Here is a 20225-nt window from a genome sequence, read left to right on the forward strand (position 1 = left end):
GGGAAGCGCGGGCTCGTGGGCGGGGGGAAAGTCTCGTGCAATCTAGGCAACTGCTCTAAGTTCTGGAAGACCGTCCCGGGCCGGCGGGGGAGAAGGGACCTTTAACTGTGCGCCCTTGACGAGGCGTTTCCAGAGTCAGCAGAGACACCCCGGTGCCATCTCGCCTTCCTTCAGACGGACAAGACCTGTGGCTTAGGCTACATTTTACCCCCAGTAGATGTTTCTTACGTGGGAGCATCCAGGTTGACCTCGCCGTCGGAGTCCCCCAGGGGTCGGTAACCAGCTGTCCCCTCACTCTGCCCTGCAGGAAACGTGCCCAACGAGAAGATCGCGATATGGCTCAAGGACTGCCGGTGAGTCCCCGCTTTCGCCTCTCGCGTCCCAAAGAGAGATCCGCGGAGATGGCACTCCGGACTGCCGCAGTCCCTGTGGGTCCCATGGCGGTGTGAGCCACAAACCGGAAAGTGAGCCGGCGGATAGCTTCCTCCTTTAAAAGATTAGAAATGGAAGTACTGTGACCGCTGGTTAGTTGGTGACCGTGTTGACTTGACAGTTGTTAGGACTTCAACCCCTCTTGTATGATGTTGGCATCAGAGATCAGAGACCTAAAACAAATAACCATGCCATGCCTTGTTATTATGCTTGCCTTGTTGTTATTCGAGAGGATTTTCACATTTCACACGGCATTTTATTTTGCTTTTGTTTTGACATCTGTATATCTGGCACGGAATAATTTCCCTTTCAGATGTGTTTAAGATGAATTTAATTTACTTAACAACACTAACTGGCCTTAATTTTATTTCTGTGCCTTAATTCTCTTTGGATAGCCATAAAACCAGCTAACTTTTTTCTTGTAGTTTACTCCTTGGGCATGCATTTGTCAGATGGCAATGGAATGCACTAAAGGGAAATAGAGCTTTCAAGGCATTCAAACGGCATAAATCTGTTTAATTGCATGCTCTCTTTGGCATCTGGTACCAATCTGGTGGACGAAGTACAAGGGGAGATAAATCATTTTGCAAGTAAATCTTACTATAGTAACAAAGCTTGTTATCTTAATTTTTTTCCAATTTATTTTCTACTTGTAGAATATCCTATGAAGAATGTTGCTTTTTAACTTTGGTTAAGGTGTTTGCTTCTGCACATTGCCATCTCATTTTGCCCTTTTCTCAATCTTTTGTTCAAGTACCAGAGGTAGGGAAGTGTTTTCGGAGGGAAGGAGAAGTGATTTTCATATATGCCAGTTTATGTTTCTTCCTTAATCACAGATAAATATTAGCCGCTACTCTGTTGATGTTCTGATTTGATGAATTACCTGTATTTTTGAGTAATAATGATGAATTATTAAATACTCTTATTCAGGAGTGTCATTGACCCTTTGAGATATGGTGAAGTATATGGTCCTTCTTTCTAAAGATATACCAAAAAAGAAAAAAAAACTTAATGGCAAGAGAAAAGTCACATTATTTTATAATGTATAGGAATTAAGATTATATAAAATATCACATCAAGTAGACAGTAAATAAGTACATTTATCCTTCAAGATAAATGCAGTAGGCAGATGTTATTCATCAGACATATCACCACCGAAAATTCCAAGTTTTGTTGCTAATTTTATGTAGGCAGATTCTATGGTCTGCTGCTCCTTCCCTTTTAAGTTTCCTGCATAGGTTTCCTTCTTGTTCCCTACAGTTGCACCTATTCCGTACAAAAGGGACATTCATTTGTACCTGGGAAAGCTGGAACAAACAGGCTTAGAATGTTAGCTGTATTATTGCAGATTTGATTGCTAGGACATGATGCAACTCTAGGTTTTTTCTTCTAACAGTGTAAGTTCCTTTTCAGATGGGCATCTACCTACTTTGTACATTATTTACAGGTGATCTAAAGCTAGCTTTTTCCCCTGGATACATTCTTATTTTTATTTGTTTCCTATTGCTGTCCATATCCTGAATAAAGCTACCATTTGTTGTTCCTTAAAGAGGATGGGTTTTTGTTTTTGTTTTTTTGCTAAGTGGAAATAATTGCTTGAATTAATATCTAAGAAAGGATAGCTTTTGAAAGAATTTGGGAGAAATCACTTACAAGAGTGAGAAACTTGTTTCTGAAGGAGAATGGCAGTTACAGTCTCTTTATTTGCCATTTTCTGTTAGTGGCTAGACCAGTAGAGACATCTGCAGGAGTAATACAGTGTTTTGTCCTCAGAAAGTAGTCGTCAAGGCAGAAGAAGGACTTTAAAAAGGCATAAATTCAAGTTATAGTAAAATATATGTAAAAACTTGGTTCAGTTTTTTGTATTCATGGTGGTTGTATTTCTTTTACATTTCAAAAGCACTAATTTTCAGAGAACTACCATTGCCTGTGTATTTGCTTACAGAAAGTTTTAACACTAAATTGCAACTTCAATAATATTTTTTTGAGACTGATATTTTTACGGTCGACTCCATGCCTGATGTGAATTTGTAACAGGTATAAATTGTTACTGATGAAAGGTTTATATCATAAAACAGAACTTTCAAAATAAAACATTTCTTAATATAATTCAGTTTTAGACAGAAATGGAAAACATTTTCTAAGTTATCTGTGTTTGAACAGAAAGAATGTGATAGAATTTTAGCAGTGGCTGGTTCTTAAGGTTGATTTTCAAGCCAAGGTTTTAGTTTACAGAGTTAAATGAAGATATATGTATTTTATAGTTTAAAAGCAGGAAAAAAACCCTCAAGTTTCTCTTTTAGACCAAAAAAGATAGTAGGTGGAGTTATGAGAGGCACTGACTGATGCTCTAAAATGCTGGTGATAGATTTAACAGATGAGGTTTAAAAAAATTGTTAAGCCTTACTTCTTACTAGACCCTGACTTTTAACTTTTATCAAGGTAAAGATTTGTTTTCTTTTAATTCTGTTTCCTGTTTCTAGGGAAGGGGTTGAGGGGAGCGGACATTTTCTTAATGCCTGTTGACATTCTCTTTTTCTGTTTTTGTAAAGAAAATGCTAATTCATATCATTTGTAATTATAATTCTTGCTCTTAATTGCTGACTGATCAGATGTGTGATTAAATCATTCCTGTGATTAAATCATTCCTGGTGAACTGACTTGAGGATAGGTATTTGCTTAGTTAGGAGGATATTACTTATGTAATACTCTTGCATTCCTTTTGTGTTTGGGGAGGATAGTTAAATGTGATTAGATGCTTGCTTGGCTGTGACCTTTTAAGTATAAAGTTGTGCAGTGACAACTCTTCAGACAGCTTCTCAAGACTAAGGTTTATATGTTTGTATGGTTTCAGTACCCCTTTGGGAGCCTCACTGGATGAGCAAAGCAGTAATACACTCAAGGGTAAGGGAAAGTTGCTCTTCTAAATCCGTTCTTTATGAAGGTCCTACTTTATTTATTTGTCCTTTGAGTGAAAGTATGCATATGTAAAATATAAAAGTGATGTTCATTTTATAAAATATGCCATTCTGAGAGAAAAGCCAAAAGAAAGAAATCTTGTGATAAACCATAAAACAGTGAATAGTTTAAGAAAATTACTAAACCTTTATACAGTGTGAAACTTATATTTTTATTATCCAGTTAGATACTATGAAAATTAATTAAATACAGAAATAGAATATGTAAACTTAAGGAAAATATTGAGTGACCTGGGTCAGCTTTAGTGCAGCATTTCTTTGCTTACATTACATTAACTGAAATTGCCACGCCTGAAATTTTACCACCTGTGTGAGACAGAATTCTAAAGTTCAAAGTACAACAAGAATGTACAGGTAGTGGGCAAGGCATGTAAAAAACATTTATAGTATTGGAAAAATCTAGCTTGAGCTCCTGACTATTAAGGGTGGTAAAAGGAATGATTTCTCCGGGATCTGATTTTCCATGAAACTCTTGGGTACGATGTTAGCTAAACGAATATCTTCAAAGACATAGTAAGTATAGAGTAACCTGTACTGGGGCTTTTAAACTTTACCTGGCTGCAGATCATGGTTTCTTTGTGATAAAGTAAAGCCTGTACTTGCTTTTTGAAGTTATATAATCGGAATAATTTATGAGTATATTCAGGTTTGAAAACACCTTATTGTTTCTTATATTTTGTTTGGTCAATTTGTTTTAGATAAAACTACAATTTTATATGTGGGTCCAATAAAAAAGAACACCAGAATGAATCTTTTTACGTTTCTTTCAGGTGTGCTTGTGAGAAATGGAGGCAGTTTTGAAGATGATTTATCATTGGGAGCTGAAGGTAAGTTTGTTTGGAAGAACTGTATTTTCATACAGGTTTAAAAAAAAAAAAAAAAGTTGAGTGCTTTCAGGTTTACAGCCCTCAAAGCCAAAGTTAAAGGGCTTGAATATGACTGAAACACATTTTACAGAACCTTTGATATATTAATAATCTAGTCAGAGCTTGTAGGATACCTGAAAGAATGGCTCTAAAAATCATTGTGGAATGTCCTTGTGTTCTTGGACTTAACTGCTTAAAGGAACTGTTTGGGGGCAAACAATGGTCATAGAACTGAGGGAAGAATTGTCCCGCACAAGGAAGGAAACTTAAATATTTATACACAAGAAGACTAAATTGAAGCTTATTTTTAGTGTGAGGTAGCCTTATGTCAGACTTACAGCTGCGGCTTGTCTTTCTCCTTGCATTCAAGTGTCTCCTGTCTTTCCCCTTTACTCTCTTCCCAGATTGTTAGAACACTGAAGGACAAAAACAAAAGTAGAATTATTAGTATTTAATTCGAAATCATTATGCTGATGTCTGTTTCAGACTGCATTAACATTTTAAAAGTGTATCGTGCCCCATGTTTGAATTTTCACAGATTGTATCATCTTGCCCAGTGGATTTATAGTAAAACTTTCCACAGTGTAGAATTAAACATTATTATTATTTTACAGGTATTTGAAAATTATTGGTAGCTGTACAGCTAGGTTATTAATGTGTGCTTTTTTATCAAAAAGAAATGAAGGATTTTACTAAATCTTCTTAAATTATAAGTTAATGAATGGTGAATTTATCCACTGAATGTAATAACCTTGATCTTTTGCTGTTTTAAATCAGTTTGTATGTAGATTACTTATGTAGAACCTTCTTACATTAAAAGTCTAGAATATGTGAATATATTAGTTTTTATTATTGCAGTTAATGTGCTTTCAAGGAATAAACTCTATAGAGCTTAAACTTACTGCTTCCTAATTAGTACAGTTGAGTATGTTGTCAATCCCTTACTGAAATGCATTTCACTGTTACAGTAAATAGCACTTTTGATATCTGCCTTAATTTCTCGATATGGAATTTTTTTAAGACTTTTTTTTTAAAGCACGTTTAGGTTTACAGAAAAATTGAGGGGAAGGTATAGAGATTATCCCTGTACTTCCTGCCTCCATATATGCATAGCCTTCCTAATAATCAATGTCCCCTACCAGAGTGGTACTTTTGTTACAATTGATGAACCCATAAAGAGGCATCATAATTACCCAAAGTTCACAGTTTACATTAGGTTTCACTCTTGAATGTATGTATTCTGTGAGTTTGGACAAATATATAATACCATGTATCTGTCACTATGATATCTTAATATCTTTACTACAGATGCTGTATATCTTCTTATCTGTCTTCCTTTTATTTTAAACATTCAGTGAAAGAAGTAGTTAATTTTACATTGCTAACAAACAACACTGTCTAGAAGCTACGGATTCTTTGTATCAATCTTTATATTACTTTTAATGATCCAGATTAAATGAAGCAAGACATGAGTTTGGGATATTAGGCCTTTAGCTGTAACGTTTGGCTAAAATGCTTTCTTAGTGACTATATCACAGTAGTTACTGTCCTACTAACAATTGTGCTCTGCATTTATTTTTTTATACATATAGCCAACCACCTCCATGAAACGGATACTCAAATTGAAAACTGGTAGGTAGCTGTGGTGTTTATTCTCTTCCTTTTCAAAAATGAAGAACATTTATGAAAATGAGGTCTTAAATAATCTAATTTTGTTTATAGCAGTAATATCTTGGCCAAAGAAAGAAGACTACAGTTTCATCAGAAAGGGAGAAGTATGAATTCCACTGGATCGGGGAAAAGTAGTGGGACAGTCTCAAGGTAACTTATTCTGAAATTACACTACAGTTACATTGTGTTATAGGTGATGTACTCTTTACCACTTTTTCAATCTTGGATTTGGCTTGATAGTATGAAATCGAAAGAATCCAAAATGTGTCATTCGTTGCTCTTATTTTTTAAAAAAATAAGATTAATTAGAAAGCAACAAATGTGTTTATAATGCTGCTGGAATTGGAATTCTTGTTATAATGAGTATTTTGAGCCCTATAAACAACTTGAAATAGGAACTCCAGCGTAGAATAACTTCTGCTTCCAAAATTCTCCCAGTTGAGGGGAGGGAGTCTTAAATTATTCTATCATAAGAATCAGAATAAACCTTTCTAATGTAAAGCTTGATATTTAAACATAGATTTATCTTCAACATATTAAATTAGAGGTCTTCAAAATATATATTAAAATAGGCAAGTACATGTGCCTGTAGAACCAGTTTAAATTGTTATCTAAATTATCGTATTGGAATCTGAACATTTTCTCTGAAACAAATTGAAGTTTTCTGTTCAGGTTTGATCTCTAACATTACTGTTCTCCTCAGTGAGTCTCAGAAGGCGGATTATCACTAGTATGAGGAAGAAGAGATAAGAAATGTTTAATTCCCTATAGAATGAAAGCAAGACTTACCTTTGAGTAACCCATTGTCTCCATATGTTGCTCCTCCTACTTCCTGAGTGAAAATGGTTAGAGAAAATAACCATTTGAAAGTAAGCTCCTCCCTCACTTTCCAGAGTTCAGCTTGTTACCTGTATTGCATCTTCAATGACAGCCAAAGAGAGCAGAAAAGCTCAAGTTCTGCAGAATGTCCTGTGCTCCCAACTTCCTAGTATATTTTCCCTTTTCTTTTTTTTTTTTCTTAATCTGTTTATTCCTTATTCTCCCTCGCCTGTCCGCTAATTGTTTTAGCTGCTTTACTGGGACTCTCTTAAAATGACAAAAAGTATAAGGTGAGGAATCATTTAGGGAGTCTTACTGAGTATCTTCTTGGGGATTGGCTCTTTTTTCCAATACTAACAGTTTGAAAGAATGGACTCTTTATAAGAGTAATATATCACATTTGGTACACAGTGTATGATGAAATAAATAATGGTGTAAAGAGCAAAAGCTCTTTTTTATAATGTGATGTGGACTATAAACTTATTTTATACCTTGATGTTTCTTTTTTTTTCCTTGTAGTGTTTCAGAATTGTTGGAACTTTATGAAGAAGATCCTGAAGAAATTCTTTACAATCTTGGATTTGGACGAGATGAACCAGATATTGCTTCCAAAATCCCTTCCAGATTTTTTAATTCATCATCATTTGCAAGAGGGATAGATATTAAAGTATTTTTGAGTGCTCAAATGCAACGGATGGAAGTAGAAAATCCAAATTACGCTTTAACAAGTAAGGTTTTTAAATATTAGCACCCACAGTGAAATGGTCTTATTTTTTTAAAGCCGTGCTAATTTTTAGAAATAGCACTAGAAACTTAATTACTGAGGTTACCACAATAGCTGTTTTACTTATTTTGAATTTTTATTATTCTATTTATAGAAGTTAACTTTTCCCTCTCTTCATTCTTGACCTGCGTGTTACCATAACTGATGTATGGAACTTTGTACTTATCTTAAACTTCCCTCCAGATTGCTGATATTTAAAAAGGAAAGAAGTAGGGGAGGGGCTTGTTACTGTTAAATGAAGTCAGTCAATTTTAGGCGTCTTCTATAAATCTAAAATAGCATAGCTAACTTGATGATTTTTATTTATATTGTATCTTCCCTATTTTTCTCTGTTGAACAGAAGTTCCAAAACAGGGATCCTCAGATAGTCCTTGGAAGAGCCTTAAGCGATCTATAAATCCAATCCTACTGTCCCACCTCCATTAGGTATAAAGTACAGACTTGTATACATTTTCTTAGGAGAGCATTTGGAAGAGTCTTAATGAAGTCGAAGACATAAAAATAGAATCACAGCTATGGAACAGTAGCTATTCTTTTTTCTTCAGTGTTGTTGTCATACTTTGGGTTTTTTTCTGGTTTTAAATCATAGAACAGATTTTTAAATTCTTAAAACATAACTTCTGTTGAGAGTGAAAAATCTTCCTCTAGTAAATGTAGAGAACCTTTAAGTGTTGGATAAGGAAAAAAGTTTTGGTTTTATAATCTTTGTGATTTAAGAACAGTTGTTGGCATTCTAAAAAGTCGTAATAGTTTAATATATGTACATGTATACACATATATAAACATAAATATGTATAAAATCAACATCCTTTTCTTTTTGTAGGCCGTTTTCGTCAAATTGAAGTGCTTACTACTGTGGCCAATGCATTTTCTTCTTTATATTCCCAAGTCTCTGGGACTCCCCTGCAGAGAATTGGAAGTATGTCCTCAGTGACTTCTAACAAGGAGACAGACTCCCCTCCACCTCTAACCCGAAGTAACACTGCAAATCGTTTAATGAAAACACTATCAAAACTAAATTTATGTGTTGATAAAACAGAGAAAGGAGAAAGTAGTAGCCCTTCCCCAGCAACTGATAAAGGGAAGATTCCGAATATTTTGGTGATGGAAGAAAGTGGCAATAAAAATGATCAAAAGGGTCAAAAAATTATAAAAAAGAAAGACTCATCTTCTATGTTGGCTACAGTTAAAGAAGAAGTACCGGGTAGTTCAGCAATTGTTATGGAGAATGCTGACATTGGTAGACTTTCTGATGTAGCAAATAGCAATTTTAACCAAAAAACTAAAAATGAACAAAGTAGAGAAACTCAAAATCATGAGAATAAACTGGGTGAGGAATCTGGTATTCTAGAATCTGACTTAGGTAACGACTTCAGCATGTCCAGCCACAGTGAGCTGGGAAATGGCAGCGAGCTGAAGGGTGTCCACATGTCCATACCTGAAAAAGAGCTATGTGCACCACTGACGATACCATCCATAAGAAATATAATGTCACAGCAGAAGGACTCCTTTGAAATGGAAGAGGTAGGTAAAATATTACTGAGACCTGTTTCAAATAATGAATTAGGAAAAAAGATGCCAAAAAATGTTTATAAGATGAAAGGTGGCTAATAGATTTATTCTAGAAAAAAAATCATTCTAATTTTGACTTTTCAAATTTTGGTTCTGTTTCACAAACTAAGAATTGGTCACAGGACTGTGCATTGCCAGGGTAATGCCACAGTTCATCAGCTCCTCTAGATACTTTGTCATTTACTGCCTGAACTTTTACCCCCCTCTCCCCCCCTCAGTTTAAGCTTTTGATGCCGGAGAAAGCCCTGAGAGAATATATTTAAATTAAAATCAATGTTGCATAGTAGTTAAAAACACAGGCTCTGAAAGCAAACAGGTGTTTGAGTTCTTTTTTTTGTTGTTAAATTGCTTTGTGTCTTTGGGCAAACCTTTCTCAAAGTATCTTAGCAGAAAGGATAAGTGAAGTGTGAATAAGGCTTTGTCATGGGATTGGAAAGAACTTGAAGATGTTCTGTACCTGAAGGAGAGAAAAGCGAACCTCAGAGAATAAGGTTTAGACCACCAGGTCAAAGGAGCACCAGAGTGGCTCAGTTGACCCTGACTCCAGCTCAGGTCATGATCTCACAGTTCATGGATTGGAGCTCTGCTTTGGGCTCTGTGCTGACAGCTCAGATACTGGAGCCTGCTTCAGATACTGTGTCTCCCTCTCTCTTTGAGCCACCCCTGATCACGTTGTCTCTATCTTTATCTCAAAAATAAATAAAACATTAAAAAAAAAAAAAAAAGAAACACCAGATCAGGGAACATGATTTCTGCAAGCCTAGAAGACCAATGTTTGCTTCCTTTTGATTTCTACCTAGAGGTATTACCGCATTTACATAAATTTCAAATTGGGCAAGATAAAGAGATTCATTTTGATGAGGTCAACTAAAACAGCTTTTGAATGGACGGAGGTAATGCTTCTGCATTGCTACTGTATGGCTTGAGACAGGAAACTGAAGTTTACCAAGCACCTACCCTGTGGCAGGCACTGTACTAGGCCCTTCAAGTACTTTACTTTTTAAGTCTATGAGGCAGGCATCCTGGTCTTAACTTTACACCTGAGGAAACACATCTGTGTCCTGCTGAAAAGTCGTGGCTGTAAGTTACAAAATGAACAGTTTTCTTTTTAAAATTTATCAAATGGTCTTAGTAATATAGTAGCAACTCAGACATTTTAGAATCACATGCCATTATTTTAGGGAGTTGGAAAATGGGATAATTGATTTTGCCCATAAATGTCCTATTAGGTGAGTATGTATCTCTTATATTAGTGAATATCTTTCATTTATTACAAAATTTTGATTGCTGATAATAGGTATTTATTGTTTTTTGGAGTCTTTGAATGTATCTTTTACTACTTTAATTATAACTAAAAAGTGAAAAGAGAAGCAGTCCTTTGAAAAAGTCTACATTATTTGTAGATTTCTTTTTCCCTTGTTTCTTGTTTCTTTTAATTTTTTTATGTTTTTATTTTTGAGAGAGAGAGAGACAGCACACATGTGTCTAGCAGGGGAGGGGCAGAGAGAGAGGGAGACACAGAATCTGAAACAGGCTCCAGGCTCTGAGCTGTCAGCACAGAACCTGACGCTGGGCACAAACCCACAGACGGTGAGATCATGACCTGAGCTGAAGTCGGATGCTTAACCAACTTGGCCACCCAGCACCCCTTCCCTTGTTTCTTTATATATATTTTTATATTTTTCCTGTTTAATCCCTAATACATTTCTCATTATAAGGAGTTCATGAGTAATTGCTAAATTCAGACCTCTTTTTGTTCTATCTCATTATTCTCAAATAGTTTATTTTGATCTGAACTTGTCCTACCACTAGTAATTAAAGTGTAACTTCCTGCCTTCCATTAGCGCCCCTTTTCTATGACAGATATGACAGTCAGTTTCCTGGTTTTAACTTAATAGCAGAATATGAAAATTTAAACAAAATTTGTTAGATACTTGCAAATCGGATGTTGGCAACCCAGATGAGAAATCACTCTTATGTGTTGCTTTGGAATTTCTAGGATTTCTGAATTTTAAACTATGTATTTTTAAAAAATTATTGGTAATATACACAGAAGGTCTTTAAAAAAGTATAAAGTGCTAGATAGATGTACTTTGGTGCCAAGTTTTCATTTAATGATTTTACGAGGGGTTTTCTTTTTTTTGTTTTTGGTTTTTTGGTTTTTTTTTTTTTTGCTCCCTCTGCTGGCAAAAGCAATTAATGAAGAAAGTAATGTCTCAAGGAAATGAACTTTTAAAAAAAAAAAAAAAATTAAGTTTGTTTTTGAGAGGGAGACAGAGAGTAAGCAGGAGAGGGACACAGAGGGGTAGAGAAAGAATCTTAAGCAGGCTCCACAGTGTTAGCATAGAACCCAATGTGGGGCTCGGACTCACAGACTTTGAGATTATGACCTGAGTCTAAACCAAGAGTCGGATACTTAACCAGCTAAACCACCCAGGCGCCCCTGAATTTTTATTTTTTTAATACAAAATTACAGGCATTGGTAGTTGAAGAATAATAGATTTTTGTTTTCAAGAAAAAGAATATATAGATATAGTCAACCATAGCTGCATTGTATTTATGGAGAGTTTTAAGGGTAATGAATCCTTGCTCTTCAGATATATTTAAAACATGGGTAAAAACCTCCTGGAACTGTGTTTTTATCCCTTTGGGAACTTTAAAGAGAGCTTGTAGAACAATGGATAAAGAAAGGAAATAATGTGTTTCTTTAATTTCCTCTTCTCCCAAGTGTGACTTGAATTATACTGACAAATGAAGAGAACAATCTTACTGAAGCAAACTTTTAGATCCCATTCAAAGTAGATTGTTGCTGTTTTTCTTTTGGACTCCTTTCCCTTGAGGTTTAATTCCTCTTGGGAACTTTCTTCCTGTAAAAACAGCAAATAAATGTAAGCTAGAGGACACTCCCTTTCTGTCAGTAAACCAGTTCTCAAACAGATTAACTGAATGCCAGCTGCTTTGGGTAGCTAGGTGGAGGAGAAAATGCTGCAAACCTGGCTCTGTGCGTAAAGCTGCCTACTCCTGAGGCTAAGGTAAGATCAGACAGTCACCAGAAGCAGGGAGAGGAAATATTTAAATATAAAGGGAGTTACATAGATGATAAGACTGACTCAGGCCTTGGAGAGTGAGAGTGACTATTTCTTATGTTAAGAAAAAATAAAAGGCCAGAGACTACTTTCAATTAAAAGTCGTTTTGCCTTATGAGAAAATGTTTTGTAGACTACCAGATGTTTTGCAGACTATTTCACATGTCCCGTATGCCTGAAAGTTGTAAAACTGTATTCTTGAGTTTTCAGATTCTTTTTTTTTTTAATTTTTTTTTAATTTTTACTTATTTCTAGGAGAGAGAGAGAGACAGCGTGAGCAGGGGAGGGTCAGAGAGAGAGGGAGTCACAGACTCCGAAACAGGCTCCAGGCTCTGAGCTGGCATTCAGCACAGAGCCCGACGCGGGGCTCGAACCCACGAACCGCGAGATCATGACCTAAGCGAAAGTCGGACGCTTAACCGACTAAGCCACCCAGGCGCCCCGAGTTTTCAGATTCTTAATGACTTCCCTAAATAATGCTTGGGTTCTCAAAGTGGTTTATTTTTAATAAATACGTATGGTAACTGTCTAGGGCCATAGACTTATGGATGAATGATTCACAGTTAAACCAAATGATCCTACTCAGTAATCAAGTGTTCATCTTTTATGTCAAGGGAACCTTTCTCACACTTAAATGTTAGAGGAGGGAGAACTTTTAGCTGTATATTTCTGTAAATGGGTTGTTCTGTGTCTTCTCATAGAACAAATTTATATTCAAATAGAGGGATTACTGGAGGTATATATAATTTTTTAAGCTACTGAAGTTTAGTAAGTGTAATTCTGTCTCTGCACTGATTGTTAAGTACCATGTCTCCTTATTTATAGTTATTAAGTTTCAGGATTCTTTCCTGTTTTATTTATTGGCCTGAGTTAAAATAATCTGAAATGCCTGAGTTAAAAATAATCTGAAATCCATCAGATACTTGATTGATAGTTAAATTGTTCTTTTGGTCTTTCACATTTGACTGTGTTTTGAAGACAAGCATTGTGTTTGCAATAGAATATGAATTCTCACACATGATATAGGCACCAATGTCTGTTACTTTGTAGCCCAGTTAACCGCTAAGTTTTATTTGACATTTATCTAAAAGACTTATGGTAACCTTTTTTATAAGTATTTATATGGCAGTAAAAAGTAAACCTTGCAAGTAAAACCTGGAAGTTTGTTTTAAATAAAAATTTGCAACAAACATAGAATAATAAACTAGCACAGAAAGAGATCTTTGAATTCATTCTCCAATTTTCTGCTTTTACATATGAGGAAACATTTTTCCTCCTCTAACATTTCATATTACTTGATAGCAGTGATTCTCCCTTATCTTTCTCAGGGATGTAATGTTCCCTTTGATGTCAGGGCCTTAGCAGGGGAAGTCTGAGGGGGGATCAAGGTGTAAGGAATCCCTGGGTCATAAGAGAGAGCCATCTGTTGTAAATTGCTACCATTTTAGTTTTTCAAGTGATTGATTATCCTAAGGCCTGTGAGGTAGGAGTTGTAGTCTTCATTTTTCAGTTATTAAAACTGACATAATTGTCATAGATAATTCTGATAACTATCTGAAGCCATTTAGCCAGTATGTGACATGAATAAGACTTGAATTCAGGTCTTTGTACAAACATGCTACTTTACACTGTACCACTTGGTAAAGGTCAGACTGGTTGATAAAGTGTCAGACATTGAACAAGAACTCAAGTCATCTGCTGCACAGCCTCATACTACTACTTCAGAAAAATAATTCTTTCATTTGAAATTTTTGAGATGTCATTAAAAATTAGAATTATAATTTCTAAAGCTCCAATTTTGATTTCTCTTTAACTGCTATAAATGTCTCTTTCAACCATAGAGGAAGGGTTATTTGAGTTAGAACATTCCACATATTGCTGCTCTGTAGAACACAGTATAATAATGTTGTGCCTGAAGAAGAGAGTATAATTTGGTATATCACAATGCTGTGCCTTAACTGAGAATCCTAGAATAAAATTAAAGATGCTTTTGGATTTCTGTTATACTTCTTCGGTCTGTTTGATCTTTACTTTAACAGAAAACTCCTTTCTGTTTCAAGTAGGGTAGGCCTGAATAGAGACTAATAATAGAGCTTTTGTTGAATTTAAAAAGAAAATGCATTTTGTTTCCTTGCACACAAAACAGTGGTTTTCCTGTTGAACTTATGTCTGCTATTTTGAAGAATATATCATATACATAATTTCTGAGTAATAACAAAGAGGTTAGAAACCATTTTCTATAATTTATAGCTCATGGTTTTTTTATGACCAGTGCGTGTGATTTCTCAAAAGATTCATGAACTTTGGATTCATGAAACTGGTTAGAAACAAAAATATCACAAATCAGGGCAGTTTTTATATTGGGTAATAATATCTTTAACCTTTGAGCATTTTTTTCATGTTTGTCATTCCACTCTCATTCCTATGGAATATTTCTTATTCTTGAAGGGGTTCATACTTCAAAACTACCAGAGTTCTACCTAAAACCTGTTTGCTAATTGCTTTCTCATTCGTTCAAGGTTGAAAACCTTGTTTGGCTAGTTTGCCTACTTTTGTAGGATGTTATTTATTATTTTAAGTACTAATCATTGCAAAGTAGTGTTAGGAATTAGTGTCTTAGCCTCCCCAAATGTTTATTTTCAGTATAGAGTTAGTTACATTGGAATAGAGTATTTGCACGGGCACCTGGGTGGCTTATTTGGTTAAGTGTCTGACTTCCACTCGGGTCATGATCCCTGACAGTCTGTCCTTGAAGGAATCCCTGCAGGTTTGAGCTCCTCATCAGGCTCTGTGTTGACAGCTCAGAGCCTAGAGCCTGCTTCAGACTCTGTGTTTCCCTCTCTCTCTCTGCCCCTTTCTCGCTCATACTGTGTCTTTCTCTCTCTCTCTCTCATGAATAAACATTAACATTTTTTTAAATATAAAATAGAGTATTTGCAGAATGGGTAGGTGTGGTGAATAAGGAATCTGAAAATTCCTAAATTATATTTGTACAGGTGGAGGGAAAATAGTATAAAAAGAAAACTTTTGGGTTTGATACCTTCTCTGAATATAGTGTTCAGGGAGGATTTATGGACCATCTTTCAAAATTTTAGTTCTGTAATGAAACATACTTCTTTTTTTTTTTTTATAACTACTAGTTTATACCTTACAAGACCATTTATGTTAGGACAAAGCAGTCTTATACAAGAGGGGTTTTTCATACCTCAGAATTTGAGGGATCTTATAAAATTTTCTAATGGGAGCATGATACGCAATTTTTTAAAAATGCAAAACTTATAATTGCCTCAGCTGTATGTCAGTCATGGTCTGCTGCAAAGTCATTGGCATTTCTCCTGGGATTGGCTTTACACTTTGAAGTTTAACATTTAGAGAAAAACTTTTTCTAAGGGATCAATTATTTATTTATAGCAGATTTTTTAAATGAATTAGTTTATACATGTGGTCATTTTTCATTGCTAGCTACAGACATTCAGTCCTATTGTTAAGTAGAAAATAGGCTATAAAATTGAGATATGAGACACTCTCACAATTTTGAGATGTTTTACCTTTTTTAAATACAAAGTTTTGGTACCCTTTTAGTTGTGTTGATTTGTTTAATAAGTAATTATCAAGAGGTATTCTTCTTTGCCATGGATGTTTCAAGTTTTAACTGCTTAAAACAATTCTTTAGGTTCAAAGTACTGAGGGAGAAGCTCCCCATGTTCCAGCTGCTTACCAACTAGGTCTCAACAAATCAAAAAGAGGTAAGTTGACTAATGTCCACTAGTTCCCAAGCACATTACCAAAGCGTCACTCATTAGTCTGGAAAGGGGGTTTACTTATCAGTACTTGAGTAACTGTAAGTGTGAAAGAAGGATAAAATGCTCAACCTTAAGCATCCAGGTATGGATGCTTCATTATACTTTGGTTATAGAATTTTTTGTATCTACTTGAAGACTTTTGTGCCCATAAAATAATATTCATCTGCTTATCCTGAAATCCAGTTCTGTGTACTGTAATTATTTTTCAACTCTGCATAAGGGCTAGATGGGATGTGATAGAGCAACAAATTCAGGCCTACTTTTAACATGGTTATGGTTGAAATATACACTTGTATTATCTACCTCTGCTTTTCATTATTTAAACATGTCTCCTAAGTATATACATGAATATGCCTCTGGCAAAAAATACCAACCTTTCAGTAATGGTTAAAGCTACTTAAGTTCAATTTAAACTATGGGTCAAAAGTGATTGTCTGCAGATTACCATTCTTCTCTTAAATTATTAATTTTTGACAAAAGAGCCTTTGAATTCATTTCTTTCACTTTTAATTTGCAACAAGAAAAACTTGTCTGATATTTAAAATCACAAAGCTTTAGAGATTCAGAGAAAAGGAGAGAGAAGGAAAGAAGTTAAAGTGGCCACTAACAGTGGCTGTTTATTTTTAAAGCTTTACACATGCTGAACCACCCTGTTGTGTTTTTTTTTTCCTTAAATAGTTTCTTGTCAAGTTGGTTTACATGTAACACCCAGTGCTCATCCCAACAAGTGCCCTCCTCCATTTTTAAACAAGGATCATATGTATGTTCCTGGAATAAGAAATTGCATGTTTGTTCTCTTCTGATCTCTGAAATGACTTCATAAGAGACAATTTGCATATAGGTTTTCTGTTATTGCATCGTGGTGCAAAGACACAAGCATTCCTCTCTCACTAGGTTACTACAGTTCTGGTCAGACAGAAAAAGAGCTTTTCTGTTTAATTTTTGTCCCCTTTTTGAGTCCAGGAATATATGTATGTGTTTCTGAGCCATAAGGCAGGCTTCCCAGCCATTAAGAAAGTTTTCCTTCAGATAGGTTGACAACGATACATTGGAAAAAGCAGCTTGCCTTGTGTCAGAAAAGATATTAAAACCAGTAGAAGTACTTCAGCATCTCTCAAGAGCAAGCTCCTTGTCATAGAAAAGACAGAATGTGGTTAGTATCCACATCTGAGCTTATTCCTCATACCAGTGAGAGGTCTCTTATTTCTGGTGTCTTAAGTAAAAGTGTTAACATTTTTATGAATCACATTTTTGTAAATTAACAGTAAAATGGTTTTGTGTGTGCATGAGAGGAAAAGGGAACAATACAGTGTTACAATCATTTTTGAACATAGCTTCTGTCAAATTTTGATAGTGATATGCAGGTATCTTTGATTAATTATAATTACAGAATTAGAATCAGTGGTAAAAAATCAGTGGTAAAATTTTCATTTCACAAGTTTAGTACAAGTGCATATAGTACATGTATAAAAAAAAATACTTGCACCTTAGTGATAGGACTTTTGAAGTCAGAATGATCTTAATTCTCCTATCCAGTCCTGGGATTTAATACTTAAGCCCAGAGAAGTTTAGTGACTCAACCCTTATCAAAATTAACATTCACTAAGCTCTGTTAAGAGCTTATTCCTTATTATAAAAGATGTAAGACTTTCTTTAGTCCTGCAGAGTATACAGGTGTTCTGTTCTATTTCTTTATGATATTGGACAATACAAATTCTAGGTTTTGTTTTATTCTCACAATGATTTGCTCTAATGTCCTGGTTTTTAATTAGAAATAATGGTATAGCTCTTCAGTTAGGACAGAGACCTGATTGTTTTCAATTCCACCTTTTTCTGTGGACAGTGGTATTTTTTGTGAAATACCTGACTAAAGAACATAGGTTGTGATTTACAGTTTACAGAATAGTTTCGCCTCCACCCTACTTAGTTCCTGAAGTAACCCTGTGAGATAGATAGAAGAATTATTATATTTAGTGGAGGAGAAAAGTTACTGCTTATTGTGATAAAGTAGGCACTTGAACCCAGGTTTCCTTGTTCTTTCCATGGCCCAGCCTCTGCTGTGAAGCCTGAGTAGTCTATAATCTAACCTAGTCTTTGTGAACTCAGCACAGACTGTACTCCTCTGCAGATAAAACAGACCTGAGCTGAGCTGATCACTCTGGCTTCCCTGGGCTCCAGCAGTTGCCCTTTGTCCAACCAGATAGGCAGTTTCACTTCTAAATCCTGTAATGGACTGTTTAATTTTGTTGTTGCTTTAAGAGTAAAGCTATCATTGTTTCATTCAGCATAAGTGTTTTTTTTTTTTATTGTTCAATTGTTTTAGGTATTAGGATACAAAATAGAAGAAATGAGGTTTCTGTCTTCAGAAGACTCATAGTCTAAAAAAAAGACATGCACACATAATTATGGTGATAACTACTGTGACGTTAAGATGTTAATCATTCTCTCAAATGATATAATACATAATTAGTACCTATGGTAACAGCTCATTCCAGTTCAGTTTCACAATTGTTCTGGTTTACCTAGACTTATCAAAGGTATGGATCAATTTCTTATCTCATTATGCAGTTTTGTTCACTTCAAAACAGTATTACAGAGTTATTTTAAATTATGAGAAAAAATTACTCCATCTGTGATACTTTTAGATTGAACCTGAGGCTACAAGTGGGATATTTTTCAAAGTTAGCCAAATTTTAATTGATTTTGGATTTTATTCAAACATATTGTCAAGTTCTTTCTATCACTGAAATTTTGAATGTGGATTTGGTAAACACACTTTGTTTAGCTTGATGGTTTTCTTTTTTTTTAAACTTTTTTTTTGAGAGAGAGCATGCATGCATGCTGATAAAGGGCAGAGAGAGAAAGAGGAAGAATCCCAAGCAGACTCCAAACTATCAGTTGAGCCCAGCATGGGGCTTGATCCCACAAACTGTGAGATCATGACCTGAACCAAAATCAAAAGTTGGACATTAACCAGTTGCACCACCCACATGCCCCTAGCTTGATGCTTTTGAAGTTCTGCAGAACTTAACCTTCTCATGAAGCTTCTCCCTTAGTAAATGTAATAGATGTAAAGTTTCTCCCGAACTTGCAGTGTGGATGGGCATGTGATCATCCTTGCTGTTCTTAGTTGGCCTTTTTACTTTAAAAAATGCTTCCAGGTTGTTCTAACCAGGAATTAGAGTTTTTAGGTCAAAAACCAAACAGGGTTTTTATAAGATTAACAATATTTTGTATCAGTTGAACCTATTTGAGTTTCATGTGATTGTTATGAAATCATTGTTTCCTGACTTAGAAATGTTTGCATCATTTGAAACATCAGAAACATTTAAGTACTCTTGCTTGCAAATTATTTAATTTATTGGCATGCATATACTCACATTTTATTATTTTATTATTAGAAAAATAATAGAACTTTTTGCACACTACAGTTAAACTTCTAATTTCACCTGCTGAATATATTTACATAATGGAAGTGGTTTACTTTGAGATTTCTGTTTTTATTAGCGTGATTCTTTTTTTTCAGCCAGTTGTTCTCCAAAGATAAGAAATCGGATTTACCAAAATATATTAAAACTGGAACTTAATAATTAACAACTGAGCACTGAGATTTTCTGATAGATGTGTTTCAGTTTTTGGTTGAATTCAAGTAACCTTCTGTGCTTTGAAGCCACATTTTGCATAAGTGATGCATATTTTTCTAAGAAGGAATCAATATGCATCATACATCTGTTAGGAATTATATATCTATAAGATCTTTTCAATGAAATCCTATTTAGCAGTTTTGTCTAACTACATCTTTTTTGGTAGATCATCTATTACGTACTGCAAGTCAGCACTCTGATAGCAGTGGTTTTGCTGAAGATTCAACAGACTGCCTCTCCCTTAATCATCTTCAGGTAAAAATTTCTTTTGTAGTAGGCACTATGATTAACTTCGTCCTATTTAAGTCATTTTCCAGTATCCGTCTAATCTTTATTTTTCAAGTAACACTAAGAATAAAACTCTAGGATGCAGGTGTTCTCTAAGCGTTTGATTACATGCTTTAGTTTTCACTAATTCTGCATCTCTTTCTGACTAATCACTTATACAGTTTTTAAAATGTTTGTTTATTTACTTAGAGTATATGCATGCAAGCTGGGGAGAGGTGGAGAGAGAGGGAGAGAGAGAATCCCAAGCAGGCTACATGCTGTCAACACAGAACCTGATGTGGG

At 35.1% G+C, this 20225-nt stretch overlaps 1 protein-coding gene across 4 annotated transcripts in view; it reads left to right on the forward strand.

The window, feature by feature from the left end:
* The window catches only part of ITPRID2 (ITPR interacting domain containing 2), a 37411-nt gene that overhangs the window by 286 nt on the left and 16900 nt on the right, over positions 1-20225 (forward strand). For all 4 annotated transcript variants that reach the window (XM_077776319.1, XM_077776316.1, XM_077776317.1 and 1 more), the window contains exons 2-10: positions 308-353; positions 3287-3336; positions 4181-4237; positions 5869-5908; positions 5999-6097; positions 7286-7494; positions 8374-9074; positions 15882-15954; positions 19822-19910. In XM_077776319.1, coding sequence (XP_077632445.1) covers positions 308-353; positions 3287-3336; positions 4181-4237; positions 5869-5908; positions 5999-6097; positions 7286-7494; positions 8374-9074; positions 15882-15954; positions 19822-19910 — 1364 coding nt within the window. The remainder of the gene's footprint in view (positions 1-307; positions 354-3286; positions 3337-4180; positions 4238-5868; positions 5909-5998; positions 6098-7285; positions 7495-8373; positions 9075-15881; positions 15955-19821; positions 19911-20225) is intronic.

The sequence above is a fragment of the Crocuta crocuta genome, unplaced genomic scaffold (genome assembly GCF_008692635.1).
Source record: "Crocuta crocuta isolate KB4526 unplaced genomic scaffold, BGI_CrCroc_1.0 scaffold17, whole genome shotgun sequence".
Classification (NCBI taxonomy): domain Eukaryota; kingdom Metazoa; phylum Chordata; class Mammalia; order Carnivora; family Hyaenidae; genus Crocuta; species Crocuta crocuta.